This window comes from Schistocerca piceifrons, chromosome 6 (genome assembly GCF_021461385.2).
Source record: "Schistocerca piceifrons isolate TAMUIC-IGC-003096 chromosome 6, iqSchPice1.1, whole genome shotgun sequence".
NCBI classification, from domain to species: domain Eukaryota; kingdom Metazoa; phylum Arthropoda; class Insecta; order Orthoptera; family Acrididae; genus Schistocerca; species Schistocerca piceifrons.
The window spans coordinates 588,599,621-588,619,769 of record NC_060143.1 but is presented as its reverse complement, the minus strand read 5'-3'; the positions used below and the strand labels follow the sequence as shown (position 1 = coordinate 588,619,769).

The window sequence follows — 20,149 nt, the reverse complement described above, 5'->3', positions numbered from 1 at the left end:
TTGTCCAACTGGGTGCTAATTACATGTCTTTTCCCACAACGTACAAACTTAGGGCCATTACCTTTTGTTGTGTATATCAAATACATATAATCAGTTACATTACCCAAGTTCAATTTGTAAGTAGGCTGTTTATGTTTTCTCTATGTAAGTAGGCTGTTTATGTTTTCTTATTGGCAACGTTACGTAGCGCTCAATATGAAAATCACTGGCTGTGCTGTGTGCAGTCTGTGGCTGCTTTGCATTGTTGTAATACTCGCCATTGTAGTGTTAGGCAGCTGGCTGTGAACAGCGCGTAGCGTTGCGCAGTTGGAGGTGAGCCGCCAGCAGTGGTGGATGTGGGGAGAGAGATGGCGGAGTTTTGAAATTTGTCATGAACTGCTATATTTATATATGATGATATCAAGGTAAATACATTGTTTGTTCTCTATTAATATCTTTCATTTGCTAACTATCCCTATCAGTAGTTAGTGCCTTCCATAGTTTGAATCTTTTATTTAGCTGGCAGTAGTGGCGCTCGCTGTATTGCAGTAGCTTGACCAGCGAAGATTTTTGTGAGGTAAGTGATTTGTGAAAGGTATAGTTTAATGTTAGTCAGGGCCATTCTTTTGTAGGGAATTTTGAAAGTCAGATTGCGTTGCGCTAACAAAATATTGTGTGTCAGTTTAAGCACAGTCATGTATAATTGTTCTAAGGGGACGTTTCATATGTCGACCCTTAGCCTAGGATACCTCACTGGAATCTTCTGATTTTTCCTTGTAGTTTGTATATTTAGTGTAGCTTTTGTGTATTGCTAGCGCGTAATTGTAGAGAGAATCCCCTTTGTAGTTGTAGCCTTTCATTGTTGTACAGTAAAACAGTTGTGGCATGCATATAGATTTGCACCAAGTATTTCGCAGCTACGCTTGCAATTAACTAGATATTATTTTCAGTGCTATGTTAATGTGTTCTCCTATTTTTGCACTTCAAATTGTGCTTTTCTGTGTTATCGTGTGAAATATTGTGACAATTATGGCGTGTGAAAAACGTAACACTAGGCTCCAAAGTAAATTGAGAAATGATAGTGACGACGAGCGTAGCTTGCCAGCACCACTGTGTAATGAATTAACAGACGTTCAAAGTAGTAATTTGGTAACCGTGCATAGGGAAATGGAGCGGGCGGTAAATAATGGTGTAGACAGTGAAACAGGTAGTGAACAGAGAAGCATTATCGATCGATCGGTCGGCAACAGCTCGCCTCAGGAATCGGGAATGACAGGACACAATTTTGCAAATACTGTAGACTTAGGTTTTGGGTTCTCACCGTTTTCTCAAATAAGTGAAGACACATTTTCAGCTTGTCAAAATGTGAATGTTGCCGGTGCAAATGCACTGCCGAAAAGAGTAGAGGAACAGATTCCAGACACTAACGCATTGTTATTACAACTAATGCAACAAATGGAACAAAATCAGAGACAAACACAGCAAAAGCTTCAAAAGTTAGACACAATGGAACAAAATCAGAGACAAACACAGCAAAAGCTTCAAAAGTTAGACACAATGGAACAAAATCTTAAAAAGTTAGACTCATTGGAACAAACTCTTGAACAAACACGTGAAGATTTAACTACTGAGTTACATAACATTGAATCGAAATGTCAAAAAGTCTGTAATGACGTAAAAACACAAATTTGTGAGCATTTCCAACCAATTTTTTCGCGTCATGAAAATGCATTACAGAATCATGAAGCAGCCATAAAAGAACTGCAAACTATTGTTCATGAAAATCACAACACCTTGCAAGCTAAAATTGACTCAGTTGCATCTACCGATTCGGTTACGCAACTTGCAAAAACTCAGGAAAACTTTAAGGACACAGTAGATACTCTGAAACTTGGTTCAGAAAAACACACTGAAGAAATAAGGACACTATCGGAGAAAGTAGCCGAACTTTCGGATCAGGTCACTAACTTATCTACAAAGGTAGATGATGATCTGAATGACACAAGACCCGTAGCCTTCACTGACACAGAAGAGTATGAACAAATAAGAAAGTTCAAACAGAATCAAAATCAAATCAATACACAGTACAAAAGAGAAATCCGGGAGGTACAAGATCAGCTGACACAGGTAATACAAGAATTACGTATTTCAGAGGATACTCGCGCCCCAACACGGGAAGAGGGACACAGAAATACGGAAAAGACGCAAAATAATAACACAGGGCATTTCGGAAGTTATGAAAGAAACTGGCAATGTGCACCGAATTTCGAGATGGAACGGCCGACACGACCTAACAATGACCTATATGCGACTCGCCGACATGATGATTTTGACTATAAGCTGTTCATTACTACACGTAAATTCAAAACATTTAAGAATTCAGGCAACGACATTCATCCACAAGCATGGCTCCATCAATTCTCTCATTGTTTTCCTCCCAACTGGTCGTTAGGACACAGATTAGAATTTATGTGTGGCTACTTGGAGAATGAACCAGCTGTAAGAATGCGATCGGTAATTCACGATTGCCACAGTGAAGGAGAGTTTTACCATGCCTTCCTCTCAGCATATTGGTCTCAAGCTACACAAGACCGTGTAAAACATAGCATCATGATGATGAAACACTTTGAACAATCTGAATTTTCCAGTCTTGTCAAATATTTTGAAGACATGTTGCATAAGAATCAATATCTTTCAAACCCATACAGCCCCTTAGAACTCATCCGCATTTGCTTACTCAAATTGCCTGAACATTTACGACATATTATTTTAGCAGGACGTTGCAAAGACGACATTGAAGCATTTCAGGGACTGTTACAAGAACTGGAAATTGACACAGACAGTCGCGGGATGCGAAAACAGGAAAACAATCACTACAGGTCACATCCGTCACAATTCCGTGACGACAGAAATAATAACTGGACCCGACAAGCCTATTCTTACAACGTAAATCGTGACCAAAACAGACACCACCCGTATGACTACCGTTGGCAGAGCAGTAATAATTACAGGGAAAGATCACCTCTCCGCGGTAATGACTATCACAGAGACAATCAGAGAAACAGACAATATGGGAACGAAAATAATTATTATTACGGGAGACAGAATAACTTCAGATGCAACGGTCCAGCGCGCAGTTACGATTCAGGGAGAAATTCTCCACCACTTAACCGACAAGAAAGAAACTACAGGAACTACCGACATGACGACAGACGATATATTCGTAACGACAGACCTGAATTGCATCAGAACTGGCGGGATTTAAACAGGGCAGGGCCTTCTCGTCAGAGTGAATTTGTAGAAGTTAGGTCTCCTAATCCCAATAACGGCGCGCGCCAACAAAGAGGCAGACAATGACTCGCGCCGCAGGCAGCCACCTACGCCGGCTGGCTCAGAGAAAAATAACATAGACGCTAACCTTGAGAAAAATTTTAGCATTCCTCACCGACGTACACCGCATGATAATTCCGTTCAAGTTGAACCTCTGTGCACTAGGAAGAGTAAAGGTTTACACCACATTTCACATGTAAAACCGTTTATTGAAAGATAATCTGCTTTTTAACTTTGTCTTTGCCATAAAACTTTTCACTTCACATTTCTAGTATGCTTTGTCAGACTTAAGAAACTGTTAACATGCAACAATGTTTGAAGTTAAATAACCAGTCTAGAACCTAGGGAACATTTTTAAACAGAAATTACGAATGCATTGTTATAGTGAACAGACGACAAAGTGTTGTATTTGTACATTCTTGCTTGTTAGTTGCACGATTACGTAACGACTATCAGGCTTACATACTTAGGACACATACTGGTACTGCTAATGAGATTTTAATGCAACATTTTGGTTTACTTGAAAATACATTCTGGGTTTAATGTACTTTCTGTGAGATACCAGACGACACAGTGGTTAGTTTAAGTGACAACTACACGGTTTTATCACGACGCTACTAATGAGACACAATTTACCTTGTTGCTTTTGCGGTGTATCTGTTTTATATCTGCACAGTTTTTCTTAATTCTTCTGGAAAGTAAAACATGTTTTAGTAGTAACTTTTGTACTATAGCTACAATGAGACTGCCTTTTCCATAGCACAACAATACGTTACAGCACAGTACTTTCATCATCACAACAATAAGCGTAATAACTAAGATATCTCTACGCAAAGCATCTCACTTTTGTTTATCATGAGGTAAGTACATTGGCTTCTGCAGAACTTAGCTTTCGGAGGAAAATAACTACGACACTTCCACAGAGATTATCTTACAACAAGATGCACATTTAGCACTACAGGACATGCATTTCAGTGATTAATTTTGTACTTAAAACATTTATTTTTAAAGATTTTTGAATTACAAAGAAAGTTTTCCGTGATACATTTCATTCCATTGCTGTAATCTGTAACACCTGAGGGTATAATTACATTAAACCTCAGGGGGGTACACGCCTACTTTGTGTACCATGTGTTTGGCAAGCACAAGGAGCCCTAGCTAATATGGTATTTGCTTATACAACTTTACACATCGGTACCATATTTCTCTAACACAGAATTACACAGCTATCTGGTTATTTACCTGAGAGAGACAAACATTTATTTTACTACATCAGTGACAGACGTGTACGTAATTACACAGTTGGATAACTTCACACTTATGAAATTGTATTTTGTCTGTACTTTGTAAACTGTTCATTTTTTTTTTTTGGAACGATTGTGATAGTATGAGAGCTTTGAATGATGTATTTGGTATGTATTCATGATTTTTAAAGTACGTTTGAGGCAGATGACACTTTTGACATGAACAGAGAATTTTTTTAATTATTGGAGGAAGCTACGACGATTTTGAGATTTGACTGAGGTGTTATAATGTTATTTTTACGACGACGATGTGTATTATGCTGCTGAGGTATGTTTATGATTAATAGGCTGATGCTATATGAGTTATTTGATTAAGCCACGTAGCTGTTATGATGAAATATTGAAGAAGTGTCGACGAATATGGTAAGGAATAATGAGTAGTGTTTAGGGACTCTGGTTTGTGAAAAAGGTTGTTGGAAACCAAGATTCGTACTTTAAGAGTTATGAAACGTGCGTAAATGCGTGACTGTATCACAATGCTGACAAATATTTTATTTGGACACTTATATTTATAGGATTTTCTTTCTACAGATTTGCAACGCTAATTCTTGACCTGTGAAATATTTTTATGTGAGACTGTCACTGTAGCGGAAACTGGTGTTGTAAATATTTCCGTAAGAAAGTTAAGTGACCACCTGTATGTAATGCGTCGTGGGCACCCACCTGGGCGACAGCCGCCCGAAAAAAAAAAGCCATTAGCCTTTCAGCGGCACAGGTAAAAAAAAAAAGGGAGGCCATTATCCTGGCTATTGACCTTCCTTTGTAGAAAGCATCGCAAATACACTCCTGGAAATGGAAAAAAGAACACATTGACACCGGTGTGTCAGACCCACCATACTTGCTCCGGACACTGCGAGAGGGCTGTACAAGCAATGATCACACGCACGGCACAGCGGACACACCAGGAACCGCGGTGTTGGTCGTCGAATGGCGCTGGCTGCGCAGCATTTGTGCACCGCCGCCGTCAGTGTCAGCCAGTTTGCCGTGGCATACGGAGCTCCATCGCAGTCTTTAACACTGGTAGCATGCCGCGACAGCGTGGACGTGAACCGTATGTGCAGTTGACGGACTTTGAGCGAGGGCGTATAGTGGGCATGCAGGAGGCCGGGTGGACGTACCGCCGAATTGCTCAACACGTGGGGCGTGAGGTCTCCACAGTACATCGATGTTGTCGCCAGTGGTCGGCGGAAGGTGCACGTGCCCGTCGACCTGGGACCGGACCGCAGCGACGCACGGATGCACGCCAAGACCGTAGGATCCTACGCAGTGCCGTAGGGGACCGCACCGCCCCTTCCCAGCAAATTAGGGACACTGTTGCTCCTGGGGTATCGGCGAGGACCATTCGCAACCGTCTCCATGAAGCTGGGCTACGGTCCCACACACCGTTAGGCCGTCTTCCGCTCACGCCCCAACATCGTGCAGCCCGCCTCCAGTGGTGTCGCGACAGGCGTGAATGGAGGGACGAATGGAGACGTGTCGTCTTCAGCGATGAGAGTCGCTTCTGCCTTGGTGCCAATGATGGTCGTATGCGTGTTTGGCGCCGTGCAGGTCAGCGCCACAATCAGGACTGCATACGACCGAGGCACACAGGGCCAACACCCGGCATCATGGTGTGGGGAGCGATCTCCTACACTGGCCGTACACCACTGGTGATCGTCGAGGGGACACTGAATAGTGCACGATACATCCAAACCGTCATCGAACCCATCGTTCTACCATTCCTAGACCGGCAAGGGAACTTGCTGTTCCAACAGGACAATGCACGTCAGCATGTATCCCGTGCCACCCAACGTGCTCTAGAAGGTGTAAGTCAACTACCCTGGCCAGCAAGATCTCCGGATCTGTCCCCCATTGAGCATGTTTGGGACTGGATGAAGCGTCATCTCACGCGGTCTGCACGTCCAGCACGAACGCTGGTCCAACTGAGGCGCCAGGTGGAAATGGCATGGCAAGCCGTTCCACAGGACTACATCCAGCATCTCTACGATCGTCTCCATGGGAGAATAGCAGCCTGCATTGCTGCGAAATGTGGATATACACTGTACTAGTGCCGACATTGTGCATGCTCTGTTGCCTGTGTCTATGTGCCTGTGGTTCTGTCAGTGTGATCATGTGATGTATCTGACCCCAGGAATGTGTCAATAAAGTTTCCCCTTCCTGGGACAATGAATTCACGGTGTTCTTATTTCAATTTCCAGGAGTGTATTACACGCTCATTACCTGAAAACATATGGTTACTCGTACTTTGTGCTAATTACTGAAATGCTTATGAATTGACAAGAAATATTTTTACATCTGCACACCTGGTTACGACAAGCGTCTTTCTACGAGAGTTGAGAGCTACCGACTTATGAAATGTCACATGACTATTGCATGATATTTGCATGCTTTGGTTTGCGTAATTGCTTATTTCATTTGATACCTGTTTTCCAGCTGTGTTACAGCATTAGTTTTATAAAATAAACTTAGATGCATTTGCTAATGTGAACACTTTCTGTCAACAGATCTATTAAATGATAATTTTGTAATCCACATTCTTTAAAAAAAAAGGAGCACTTGGAAAGGAAAGAACAATAAGAAGGGACTAGTAACAGTAACTGGACACATAATTTTCTTTTCAAGTACATGGTAATATTTTTTTACAATAAGTTGTTGTGGTGCACCACTTTAATTACTTAGACATTAAGATGTGATTATACATTTCCCTTATCTGTATTGTTATCTTTAGTGTACTATTTTTTTTGCTTGAGCTATGTCATGTTTAGATATAAGCTGCTGTTTGCCAGGCATAGTGCTACTGAACTTTAATTTGTGTTACTCTGCTAAGCCAGATTTATTTTTTTTTTGTTTGCTGCACATTGCCTCATATTAGTTGTAATGTTGAATTGCTTGGTAATTTAGATTTACTGTAGTTAATTGTGTTATGTGCTGCTGCATTGCCTCGTCCCTTAGTTTAGCATCTGAGCTCAGTAGATTTAAGTTAGCTTAAGAGGGGGTAGACTATATAAGAAACTAACTATTATAAATTTATAAGAAATAGGATACTGTACAGTGGAGAAAAACTATTATTGACAGAGGATGTGAACAAAATACAGAAGGCAGGCTTAGATAGGACTTTTTGGGAATAATGATGAACAAAGGGAGATCTCCATGCAAAATACTGCAGTAAAACAAACCCTGTCCTTTCCCTTTTGTGTTATCCCACTATATGTTTGTGTACCCTTGTGTATTTGTTTTCTTCCTGTCTGTGTGTAGTTTCATAGAATTTTTTCTTCTTTTAATATTAAGCTACATTCACTATGATGAGGAATACTGTTATCCTCGAATATAATTGGCATTAATAATATGTTATTTACTTTGTAAAGATGTTAGACATTATTAATTCCGTTCTGTTTAATGCTCATGTGTGAAGTTGATGTTTCAAAAGTTATTGTGATCTTTTATGTATGTACTCGTGTCATAATTCCTGTAACATTGATGTATATGTTTATTTCTATTCTTTTGTAAAGCCCCTATTATCTACAAATGTTATCTGTATTATTATGTTTCAATGATGTTTTCTGTATCTTTGTAATTGTATTCTCATGTTATAAAATTGTACTTGACACCAGTTCATCAAATTAAGTAACTTGTGAGTTACATTTCACTGCACACGTTTCTGTTGGTCATAGTATATGGACAATATGTGAGAAGTTGGGACTGTTAGTGTTTGCTCGTGTTTTACTAATTCAGCAAGGGACTGGATAACAGCATTGCTGGTTCTAAGGACAATTCCAAAAACTTTGTGAGTGCACAAGTGGTGGTTTATGGACTTGCTATGTTCTCCGCAAGACTCTTCGATGGTGATTGTGCACCTGCACAGTCACAACAGATGGCTGCTGGCTGTCTCTTCAAGGACTATAGTGGGTCTACATCTTTGATGATCCATCAATACCATTATTTCTACAAGGACTGCAGTGGGTCTGCACCTCTGGTGGCCCACCAATACCATTATCTCTACCAGGTCTACAGTGGGTCTGCTCTGTGATGACCTACCTACCATTATTCTTCAAAACTTCGACTGACTCTGCTGTGGGTTTGCTCTGTTGTGGCCCATTACCTGTACGCATGTCAAGAGTCAGCACTGTCTTTCCGTTGGAAGGACAACACTACTTCTTCAAGACTGCATGGAAATCCACTACTTCTGTGTGCATTTTCCTTTACTGCTCAGACTTTGAGAAAAACTCTGCATTTTTACTGTGATGAACAATCTGGACTGTCTTTATGGACTGTGAGAAATTTTTAGCTTTTGACCAACATTGTATCAATAAGTGTGTGCATTTGATTTCTTTGTTATTGTAATTATGAAAAATTTTATCAAATCATTATTGGCCACTGCCCAAAAAAAATTTGTAAATTTTTTTGTGGGGAGCATGGGGGCTATGTAAGTAGGCTGTTTATGTTTTCTCTATGTAAGTAGGCTGTTTATGTTTTCTTATTGGCAACGTTACGTAGCGCTCAATATGAAAATCACTGGCTGTGCTGTGTGCAGTCTGTGGCTGCTTTGCATTGTTGTAATACTCGCCATTGTAGTGTTAGGCAGCTGGCTGTGAACAGCGCGTAGCGTTGCGCAGTTGGAGGTGAGCCGCCAGCAGTGGTGGATGTGGGGAGAGAGATGGCGGAGTTTTGAAATTTGTCATGAACTGCTATATTTATATATGATGATATCAAGGTAAATACATTGTTTGTTCTCTATTAATATCTTTCATTTGCTAACTATCCCTATCAGTAGTTAGTGCCTTCCATAGTTTGAATCTTTTATTTAGCTGGCAGTAGTGGCGCTCGCTGTATTGCAGTAGCTTGAGCAGCGAAGATTTTTGTGAGGTAAGTGATTTGTGAAAGGTATAGTTTAATGTTAGTCAGGGCCATTCTTTTGTAGGCAATTTTGAAAGTCAGATTGCGTTGCGCTAACAAAATATTGTGTGTCAGTTTAAGCACAGTCATGTATAATTGTTCAAAGGGGAAGTTTCATAAATTTTCTGTTGTTTGCAGATGTTACAAACATTGCAATAAATACAAAATCAAATATCGTCTTAGAAAGACTGACAAGCAAAATTTTAATGAACATTAATTAATGGTTCCTAGACAATTCTTGGTCACTAAAGTTTGACAGTATTTAACTTTGGTAATTACAGCTTGATAATAAATTCAACTTGAAAGAGCATGCCAGAGAATTGCCGAAGTGCCTAGACAAATTTCTCTTTGCACTGCATATATTGTCAGAAATTAATCACATAAAAATGAAAATTTTAGCGTACTTCTCTTACTTCCATTCCATATGAAATACGGGATACGTTTTTGGGAAAACTAATCCAGCGAACGTAAGCTTTTTTGTGACCTTCGAAAAATCCTGCAGAGACCTCTTTAAGTGTGTGGAGCTACTAACTATTCCTTCTCATTATATTTATTGCTTAATGAAACTTCTAATTAAAAGTATATCCCCCATACAAAGCAACAGCTCAGTTCATGGAATCAGTACAAGAAATAATAATAATTTTCACAGAGATTTAGCGTCCAGAAAGGTGTCCATTAATCAGACATTTTCAACGACTTGCCAGCAGCCATAAAAATTTAATTACTTATCAAGTTCAGTTTAAGAGTAACCTAAAACGATTTATTGGTAGACGTTTCGTATTCCTTGATAAATTTTTAGCAGAACTGATAAACAACGCAAGTAGTACACGCAGTATGATTTCTGCACAAATTCGGTGCAATAAAGTGATCGATGTAAATAAGTGTTGTAAAATGATGTCTCTGTTTGATAGTGTGTGGTTACAATACCCTAAGAATGATTATTCCACCTCTATTGAGTATTTACATATTTTGTGACAAATCTGTTATTACCTTTTAAATGAAAATGCATTCAAGATTTCTGTAATTGCTTCACATCCACGAGGATCACTTTACTTCTGGTCTGCAGAACAGACTGGGAACAGCACAATTCAATCCCTTTGGTATTTTTGTACCAGCCTCTCCACTAATTTTTATTATCTAGTAGGAAGCATTACAAGATTGTAAATACTTCCTTTATTTTCTTTTTTACAGTGTTTTATTTAGTTTGTGCTTTTATATGTGTAAACATATAAGGAGAAAACTGTACAAGATGCACAATTTTCCTCCGGCCATTTGCCGATAGGTGGCGACAACGGTAAGTAGCGGTCGAAAGAAACAGATCGCAGACGTCAGGCAGTTAGCTTGCACCTCGGCCAACATAACCTCATTCAAACATTAGACGATCTGTGACTGCATCATAAAGTTGTTCTTGATTGAAAATGTCAGTTTACAAGCCTAATTCTCGTCGTTGCGGGAGGTGTTACTGTTTTTTTGCAGTATGAAGAAAACAGCGGCTGAGTCTCATCGAATGCTCTCACTATGTATGGTAAGGACGCTATTAGTGAAAGAACGTGTCGTGAGTAGTTTCAACGCTTCAAGAAGGGTGATTTTAACGTCGTAGACCGGCATAGTGGTGGAAGAGAGAATGATTTCGAAGATGCAGAACTGGAGACATTGCTGAGTGAAGACACGCGTCAAATTCCAGAGGAATTGGCACGATTAGTGGGAGTGACACAGCAAGCCATTTCAAAACAGCTCAAGGCTATGGGCATGATTCAGAAGGAAGGAACTTGGGTCTCGTGTGAGCTGAAACTAAGAGACGTTGAACGGCGTTTGTGAACAGTTGCTTCAGAGGCAAACATGGAAGCGATTTCTCCATCGCATTGTGACCGGGGACGAAAAATGGGTTCATTACGATAACCTAAACGCAAAAAGTCATTGGGATATTCCGGCCATGCTTCCACGTCGACGGCCAAACCAAATATTCACGGCTCCAAGATCATGCTCTGCTTTCGGTACGACCAGCTCGGCGTCGTGTACTGTGAGGTGTTAAAACCAAGTGAAACAACCACAGGTGCTCGTTATCGAACGCAATTAATGCGTTTGAGCAGAGCATCAAAAGACAAACGGGCGCAATACAACGAGAGGCCTGATAAAGCGATTTTGCAGCTCGACAACGCTCGACCCCACGTTGCAAAAGAGGTCAAAACGTACTTGGAAACTTTAAAATGTGAAGTCCTAACCTACCCGCCGGATTCTCGAGACATTGCTCCCTCTGACTATCACCTGTTTAGATCAATGGCGCCTGGCCTGGCTGACCAACACTTCCGATCTCATGAAGAAGTCACAAATTGTATCGATTCGTGGATCGCTTCAAAAGATGAACAATTTTTTCGACGCGGGATTCGTACACTGTCCGAAAGATGGGAGAAATTAGTGGCCAGCGATGGAAAATAGTTTGAATGATACATGTGTAACCAATTTGTTTCATTAAAGCCTCAAATGTTGGAGAAAAAACGCCGGAAGCAAAGTTGTACACCTTGTATGTAGATTAATTCTGTTATTTCATCTGTAATATTATACTGGTGTACATGTGTATTTTGCTTTCTTATTTCGCGTAACATATGATGCACTACTTTGTTAGATTTTCAGAAGCACAATTTACTTTGATACGCAAGTGGAGAACACAGCAGGAAAAGAAAAGAAGAAATTACAAGCAAAAATATTTACAAGAACACTGTAGAAGACTCCAAGAAAACGAAAATAGGCATTGCACTTTCTATAATTAGCAGCAATCCTATTATGAGAGCACTCTTATAGTGTAGCTTATTCAAGCAGCAAACCGAACGATTATAAGTGACATTTTTTAAAGGCTGAAACATAAACAGTACATTTTATTCTAAACAACAATGAAACTACAATTTATTTATTTATGTAAGATCTCATGTTAATTATAATGACTGTAAATATACTTTGGAATGATTTTAGTATTCATTAATTTTATCCCTTAGTACCCATGAAATTTGATTTAAAACTTTTGTTCTCGTGGACATTTTTATAAAGTGCACAAAGCACGTTCATTTCCTGTGCTCTACATATGGGATGGACATACTGTAATTACGGAAAAGACAAGTGAAATTGACCTCAAGAACACTGACAGTGGACGCGTCGAATGCCAGGTAATTAACGAACTAATAGGAAGAATTAATACAGTTCTTGAAAAATACTATAATACACGTCGCTTCTATACTGAAGCGCCAAAGAAACTGGTATAGGCATGCATATTCAAATACAGAGAATATGTAAACGGGCAGAATACGGCGCTGCGGTCGGCAACGCCTGTGTGAGACAACTGTATGGCGCAGCTGTTAGATCGGTTACTGCTGCTACAATGGCAGCTTATCAAGATTTAAGTGAGATTGAACGTGGCGTTATAGTCGGTGCACGAGCGATGGGCACAGATTCTCCGAGACAGCGATTAAGTGTGGATTTTCACATACGAACATTTCACGAGCTTATTGCGAATATCAGGAATCCGGTAAAGCATCAAATGTCCGACAACGCTGCGGCCGGAAAAAGATCCTGCAAGAACGGGACCAACGACGACTGAAGAGAATTGTTCGACGTGACAGAAGTGCAACCTTCCGCAAATTGCTGCAGATTTCAAAACTGGGCAATCAACAAGTTTCAGTGTGCGAACCATTCAACGAAACATCATCGATGTGGGCTTTCGGAGACGAAGGCCCACTCGTGTAAACTTGATGATTCCACGAAACAAAGCTTTACATTAGACTGTTGATGACGGGAAGACATGTTGCCTGGTCGGACGAGTCTCGTTTCAAATTGTATCGAGCGCATGGACGTGCACGGGTATGGAGACAACCTCATGAATCCATGGACCCTGCGCGTCAGCAGGGGAATGTTCAAGCTGGAAAAGGTTCTGTAACGCGTGGGGTATGTGCATTTGGAGTGATGGGACTCCGGATACATCTAGATACGACACTGACAGGTCACACGTACGTAAGCATACTGCATCCGTTCATGTTCGTTGTGCATTCTGACGGACTTGGGGCAATTCCAGCAGGACAATGCGATACCCCACACGTCCAGAATCGCGACAGAGTGGCTCCAGGAACACTCTTCCCGAGTTCCAACACTTCCGCTGGCCACCAAACTCCACAGACATGAACATTATTGAGCATATGTGGGATGCCTTGCAACGCGCTGTTCACCCCTCCGTACTCTTACGGATTTATTTATGGTACAGCTAATGGGCAACAACTGTCATGACAATGCAATTAATAGTCAATAACTGTCAAATTAGCAGAATGTATGGGCAAGATGTCAGCCTAGTAGGGGACTTGTGTTCATGTTTACCGAGTTGTCCGAATACTTTTAAGTGTAAAGTGATAACTATCAATTTAATGATAGTAAGTTACGAACCAACGAAAGGTGTCTTCCCCACTGCCGCAATGTGCCACTCCACAATCTTCTGTCATTCTTAATCTGGACCTCAGTCAAGCAACAGTAGCAGCGGCGGCATCAGTGGTATTGCACATTTCCTGTATACCGTGGCACTCGCGGTATTGGACTAGTTCTCGTGACTTTTCGCCAGAGTATCGCAAACAGCGCTATTCTCCGCCCTCAGTTCTTTCATGATTCGAGCTCCCATGTATGAAACAGATTCAAAGGTCTAGTTACTTTACAAACATATATTACATATATCTTACATATCAGACGTTAAACTGTAGGCGAAAAGAAGTTTAGAAAAGGTCTGACGTCATGTTTAAAGTTTGTTGTATGTCGCTAAGTACTCTCACCATCAGACACCCCACGAGTATAGTCGAGTGATTTGCTCTCCATTTTAAGCAAAGCTAGCTTTTCACGCTTCTCAATGTTTAAGACCTCAGCTATGTGTTGTACAATCATGTAATTTTGCAGACACACTCAACTGGTACATGCAAATACTGTCTGCAAAATGTGTTGCAAATATAGTTATAAGGAAGTAATATATTAAAAGCATCCCTGATGTGGCAGTTTTACTGTACGAGTAGCGAAGATGAAGTAAATAATAAACTTTTCTCCTTTCATCATTTTGTGGGTGGGTATCAGGGAGAAAAAGTTTCGTAAAGATTTGAGCTGTAACGTTTGTTGGAAATTGCTTAGTGCACCATTCTAAGATAGTGGATGAATATTCTTAGTGAAACTTCCTGGCAGATTAAAACTGTGTCTCGGAGCGAGACTCGAACTCGGGACCTTTGTATTTCGGGGTCTAGTGCTCTACCGACTGACCTACCCGAGCACTGCACTGTTCCGGACGCCTCCTCCCTCACAGCTGTAATTCTGCCGGAACCTCGACTTCTACTTTCCAAACTTCACAGACGCTCGCCTGCGAAACTTGCAGAACGAAGGTAGGGGACGAGCTACTGGCGGAATTAAAGCTGTGAGGAGGCGTCCGGAACAGTGCTTGGGTAGGTCAGTCGGTAGAGCACTTGCCCACGAAAGGCAAACATCCCGAGTTTGAGTCTCAATCCGGCATACAGTTTTAATCTGCCAGGAAGTTTCATATCAGCGCACACTCGGCTGCAGGGTGGAAATTTCATTCTGGAATATTCTTAATTTTTGCGCGCTGTGAGTAGTGGCGCCTTGTCATTTATACGAAGTTCCCAGCAATATGACTTGTCTTACTGTGTTCGATTATATAAGGGTTGGCGAGAAATGCATGCTCGGACATACATACAGTTACGTCGCAGCTAAATGATTTCGAACGTGCGCAAATTGTTGCTGCTCGTAAAGTGGGTGTTTGGTGCTTCACGAGCCACCGTATCGAGGATATTTAACGCGGAAAAACTTCATCCCTGGACTAAAGTGTGTGTTGACTGATCGTGACGGACGATCACTGAAGAGTATTGTGGCAAAAAACAAGAACACGAGGTATGCAGAAGTCATCGCAAAACCGAATGTCATACATCGAACCCTTTCACCAACAAAACAACACGAAGGGAGCTCCACAAGATGGGAACTGCAGGGCGAACTTGAATTCCAAACCGACTCAGCAGTGATGTGAAAAAATGGTCCCATGGCATTCCCGGCCGGGATACCCCATCCGGGGAAGTTAGGCCGCCGTATGCTATCTTGTTTCAGTCGGCGCCATATTGGGCAACTCGCGTGCTGGTGACGAGGATGAAATGATGATAAGCACAACACAACACCCAATCCACGAGCGGAGAAAATCTCCAGCCCGGCCGGAATCGAACCCGGGCCCGCTGCGCGGTAGGCAAGCACGTGACCACTCAGCTAATCAGGGAGACAGCAGTGATGTAAATGCGCGTAACAGTAAAACGTCGAGTCGGAACCATAAAACCTGGACTGTGCAGCAATGGAAGAAAGCCATTTCGTCGAATGAGTCTTGTTCCACACTGTTTCCAACTTCTGGACGAGTCTACGTCCCAAGAGTAGGTCACGGTGAAGGTTCAATGATGAAAAAATGCCACTGATGGCCAAAAAGCTTGGCCGCAGAGTTGCCAAGTCTCTTCAGTCGACACCACGCTGCACGACTCACGTGTCGATGATGATGAAATGATGGCAAGGACAAGGCAAAAGCCAGTCCCCCGGGTGCAGAAAATCTCCGACCCGCCGGGAATCGCACCCGTGTCCTCCGCACGGCAGCCAGAGAGCGCTGACCACTCAGCTGACGGGTTGGTGTCTCGTGTGATGACTGCGCAGCCATGTTGGGCTCTTCCACGGGCCCCACGGGTGCTCTGCAGTGTCGCATAACTGCCAGGGGCAGTGTCTGCATTTTGGTTGTTCGGGTTGTAATGGGACACCCTCCTCTAGCATTGCCTTTCCTCAACAGAAGTAGGTGATATCAAATAATATATACGAATTTTTAAACAGGTTAATATTATCTCAACTGTTTTTCTAAAGGAATTGCGTATGATTTTGTGTGCGATGTACCATATTTCACGCTAAAATGTATAAAAAGCAATTACTTTAATTTCGTTGTTACAATCGATAAGTAAAGTTAAAATTACTTTCTTTTTGAAACATTTGAAATTACGAAATATCTGGCGCACTTAAAATTCCTATTAATAATTGCACGTTTACGTCTGGATTCATTTATAAAGTAATGATATAAATTGGTGAAATTTCATTTCTCAACAAATTTGTAATCTCTTTGAAATATTGTTAGTACTGCAGAATGGATTAGTAGTGGGCATTCCTGTGATGTGACCGGCCGCGTTTTTATTTCTGGCAATGACAATGTAGTTTTCGGTTTTGAAGTGGAATTTGTAAGAGTGTGATACACAAAAATGTGAGAGAATAAAATTAACTATTCAGGCAGTTATTCAGAAGTTATTACGTCAATTGGAACCATAAGAACCTGTGATACAAAAATTTCAGCTTCAAGAATCAACCCCTTGACGTGAAGAGCTGGGGCCAACTGCAAGAAAGGAACATAAGTAAAAAGGTTTGTTGTAAATGTTGCTCCTCACAAAGCTTGTTAAAAGAGTGTATTATGAGGTTAGTAAAATGTAAATGTGGTGTGACGAGGGCCTCCCGTCGGGTAGGCCGCTCGCCGAGTGCAAGTCTTTCGATTTGACGCCACTTCGGCGACTTGCGCGTCGATGAAATGATGACGATTAGGGCAACACAACACCCAGTCACTGAGCAGAGAAAAACCTCTGAACCAGCCGGGAATCGAACCCGCGCCCTTAGGATTGACATTCTGTCGCGCTGACCACTCATCTACAGGGGGAGGACACGAAGTCAGTGACAATCAACAAATGAGGGAGGTGCAGATTGCAGGGTTCGTCCCACGGTACAACGTTTGCTCCCCAATGGTGAAGCTGTGTTCCAAGACAACAGCGCCCGTGTTACACAGCTCTCATCGTCCGGATCACGAAGATCAATTGCCGCATCTGCCTCGGACACCGCAGTCACCAGACCTCAGTGATATTGTGCTTTTGTGCTCTACTTTGGAGAGAAGTGTACGTGATCACTATCCACCTCTGTCACTGTTACTCAATTGTCACCATTTTACAGGAAGAATGGTATACTACTCTCCTGAAAAGCATACACGACCTGTGTCTATGCATTTCGAGACGACTGGGAGCTGTTTTGAATGGCGACAGGGTTCCTGCGCCGTATTAGGCACGATAATGTTTTGTGTATTTGGTGTTTCCACAGTTTTGTCCAACCCTCATAGTTATAAGTAGATTATGACAGCATTTAAGGTTTTTAAGTCGGTCAAAAATTATATAAAACACCGATAAATATTAATTTTGCCACCCTGCATGCCACTACGCGCCACGAGCCACACTCGGCGGCTGGCAGTGTACGGCGGACAGCGCGGGCCAGCCTGGCCTGGCCGCCCACCGGACCCACCTGGAAGACGATGTGCGACAGGTTGTCGCGGTCCCTGTCGAGCGGCCGCAGCAGCTGCAGCCTCTTGCCGTTCAGGATGAAGACGGGCTCCAGCCGCGGGAACACCAGCTCCAGCGCCACGTCCGAGAACGGGTCCCCCACCACGGGCAGCTCGGCCGGCGTCGTCTGCTGGCTCATCTCTGCGAACACACCGCGCCGCACACTGGCCGTCAGCAGAGAGGCGCACACTTCCTTCAAACCGACATCTTTAATTAGCAGAGCTTCACAAAGTAGCCTACTCTTTCATTTTCATCCGTCATCCAAAAACAGGTGGTTTTCATTCGCTGTGCTCATTTTAACAAGTCTTTATTCTACATCTACATCTACGTGATTACCCTGCTATTCACAATAAAGTGCCTGCCAGAGGGTTCAATGAACCACTTTCAAGCTGCCTCTCTACCGTTCCACTCTCGAACGGCACGCGGGAAAAACGAGCACTCAAATTTTTCTGTGCGAGCCCAGATTTCTCTTATTTTATCGTCATGACCATTTCTCCCTATGTAGGTGGGTGCCAACAGAATGTTTTCGCAATCGGGCGAGAAAACACGTGATTGAAATTTCATGAGAAGATCCCGTCGCAACGAAAGACGCCTTTGTTTTAATGACTGCCCCTCCAATTCACGAATCGTATCTGTGGCACTACCTCCCCTATTTCGCGATAATTCAAAACGAGCTGGCCTTCTTTCAACTTTTTCGATGTCATCCGTCAGTCCCACCAGATGCACCGCACAGCAATACTCCAGAATAGGGCGGAAAAGCGTGGTGTAAGCAGTCTCTTTAGCAGACCTGTTGCACCTTCTAAGTGTTCTGCCAGTGAACTGCAGTCTTTGGTTTGCTCTACCCACAACATTATCTATGTGATCGTTCCAATTTACGTTATTTGTAATTATAATCCCTAAGTATTTAGTTGAATTTACAGCCCTCAGATTTGTGTGACTTATTGCGTAATCGAAATTTAGCTGATTTCTTTTACTGCTGATGTGAACAACTTCACACTTTTCCTTACTCAGGGTCAATTGCCACTTTGCGCACCATACAGATGTCTTATCTAAATCATTTTGCTAGTCGTTTTGATCATCTGATGACTTTACAAGACGGTAAATCACAGCATCATCTGCAAACAATCTAAGACGGCTTCTCAGATTGTCTCCTGTGTCGTTAATATACATCAGTAACAATAGAGGGCCTATAACACTTCCTTCGGGAACGCCGGCTATTACTTTTTTACTCGATGACTTTCCGTCTATTACTACGAACTGTGACCTTCCATACAGGAACTCACGAATCCAGTCGCACAACTGAGGCGGTATTCCGTAGGCACGCAGTTTGGTTAGAAGACGCTTGTCAGGAACGATGTCGAAAGCCTTTTGGAAATCTAAAACTATGGAATCAATTTTACATTCTCTGTCGATAGTACTCATTACTTCTTCAGTACAAAAAGCTAGTTGTTTCACAAGAACGATATTTTCTAAATCCGTGCTGACTATATGTCAATAAATAGTGTTCTCCGAGGTAATTTATAATGTTCGAACACAGTATATGTTCCAAACCCCTACTGCAAATCGACTTTAGTGATATGGCTCGCTTTCTTCTCTGTCTGTAGGTTAGTTACGAATTTTTCAGTCGATTTTAAAGTAACTTTGCAAAGAGCTACAGACTAGAGATTTTAAACATGGCTGAGAACTGCATGACAATGCAATATTAACCCGCTTCCTCGTCGGTTTGCTCGGAAGTGGTGGCGGTGCGAGTACAGAAGTTTCGTAACGCCTCATATCTCAGCTACCCTACAGGACTGGCGTGCTGAGCAGGTAGTATAGGAATGCACTCAAGCTGGTGTGCAAGCAGACGGGCACGACTGAGCAGAGAGGAAGAGGGGGGAGGGGAGACTGACCGAGAGAGGGGAGCAGCAGGTGTATACCATATATGTGACAGTGAACGCAAGCAAAGAGAAAGGCAAAAAGTTTATATATAATTTAAATAACAAATATATACTCAACAATATGTTTAAAATCCATTGACAACTTTCACACATGTTAAGGCTAAATAACGGATAATTATTATCTAAAATGAAAACAAATTTTTAACACAGCACGTATTTGACACTGGAGTGTTGCGGCTGTGATTTTCAATCCAGACACTGATTTGATGCAGCTCTCCATCTACTATATCCTGTGCAAGCCTCTTCATATCTCAATAACTGCTGCAACCTACATCCTTGTGAATTTGCTTAGTGTATT

The 20,149-nt window shown here is 42.0% G+C and overlaps 1 protein-coding gene across 1 annotated transcript in view; it reads right to left on the bottom strand.

The window, feature by feature from the left end:
- Nucleotides 1–20,149, bottom strand: part of LOC124802464 (cadherin-99C) — a 628,642-nt gene that overhangs the window by 245,975 nt on the left and 362,518 nt on the right. Inside the window, exon 4 of the mRNA XM_047263250.1 lies at nucleotides 17,874–18,052. Within this exon, the coding sequence (XP_047119206.1) occupies nucleotides 17,874–18,052 (179 nt within the window). The remainder of the gene's footprint in view (nucleotides 1–17,873; nucleotides 18,053–20,149) is intronic.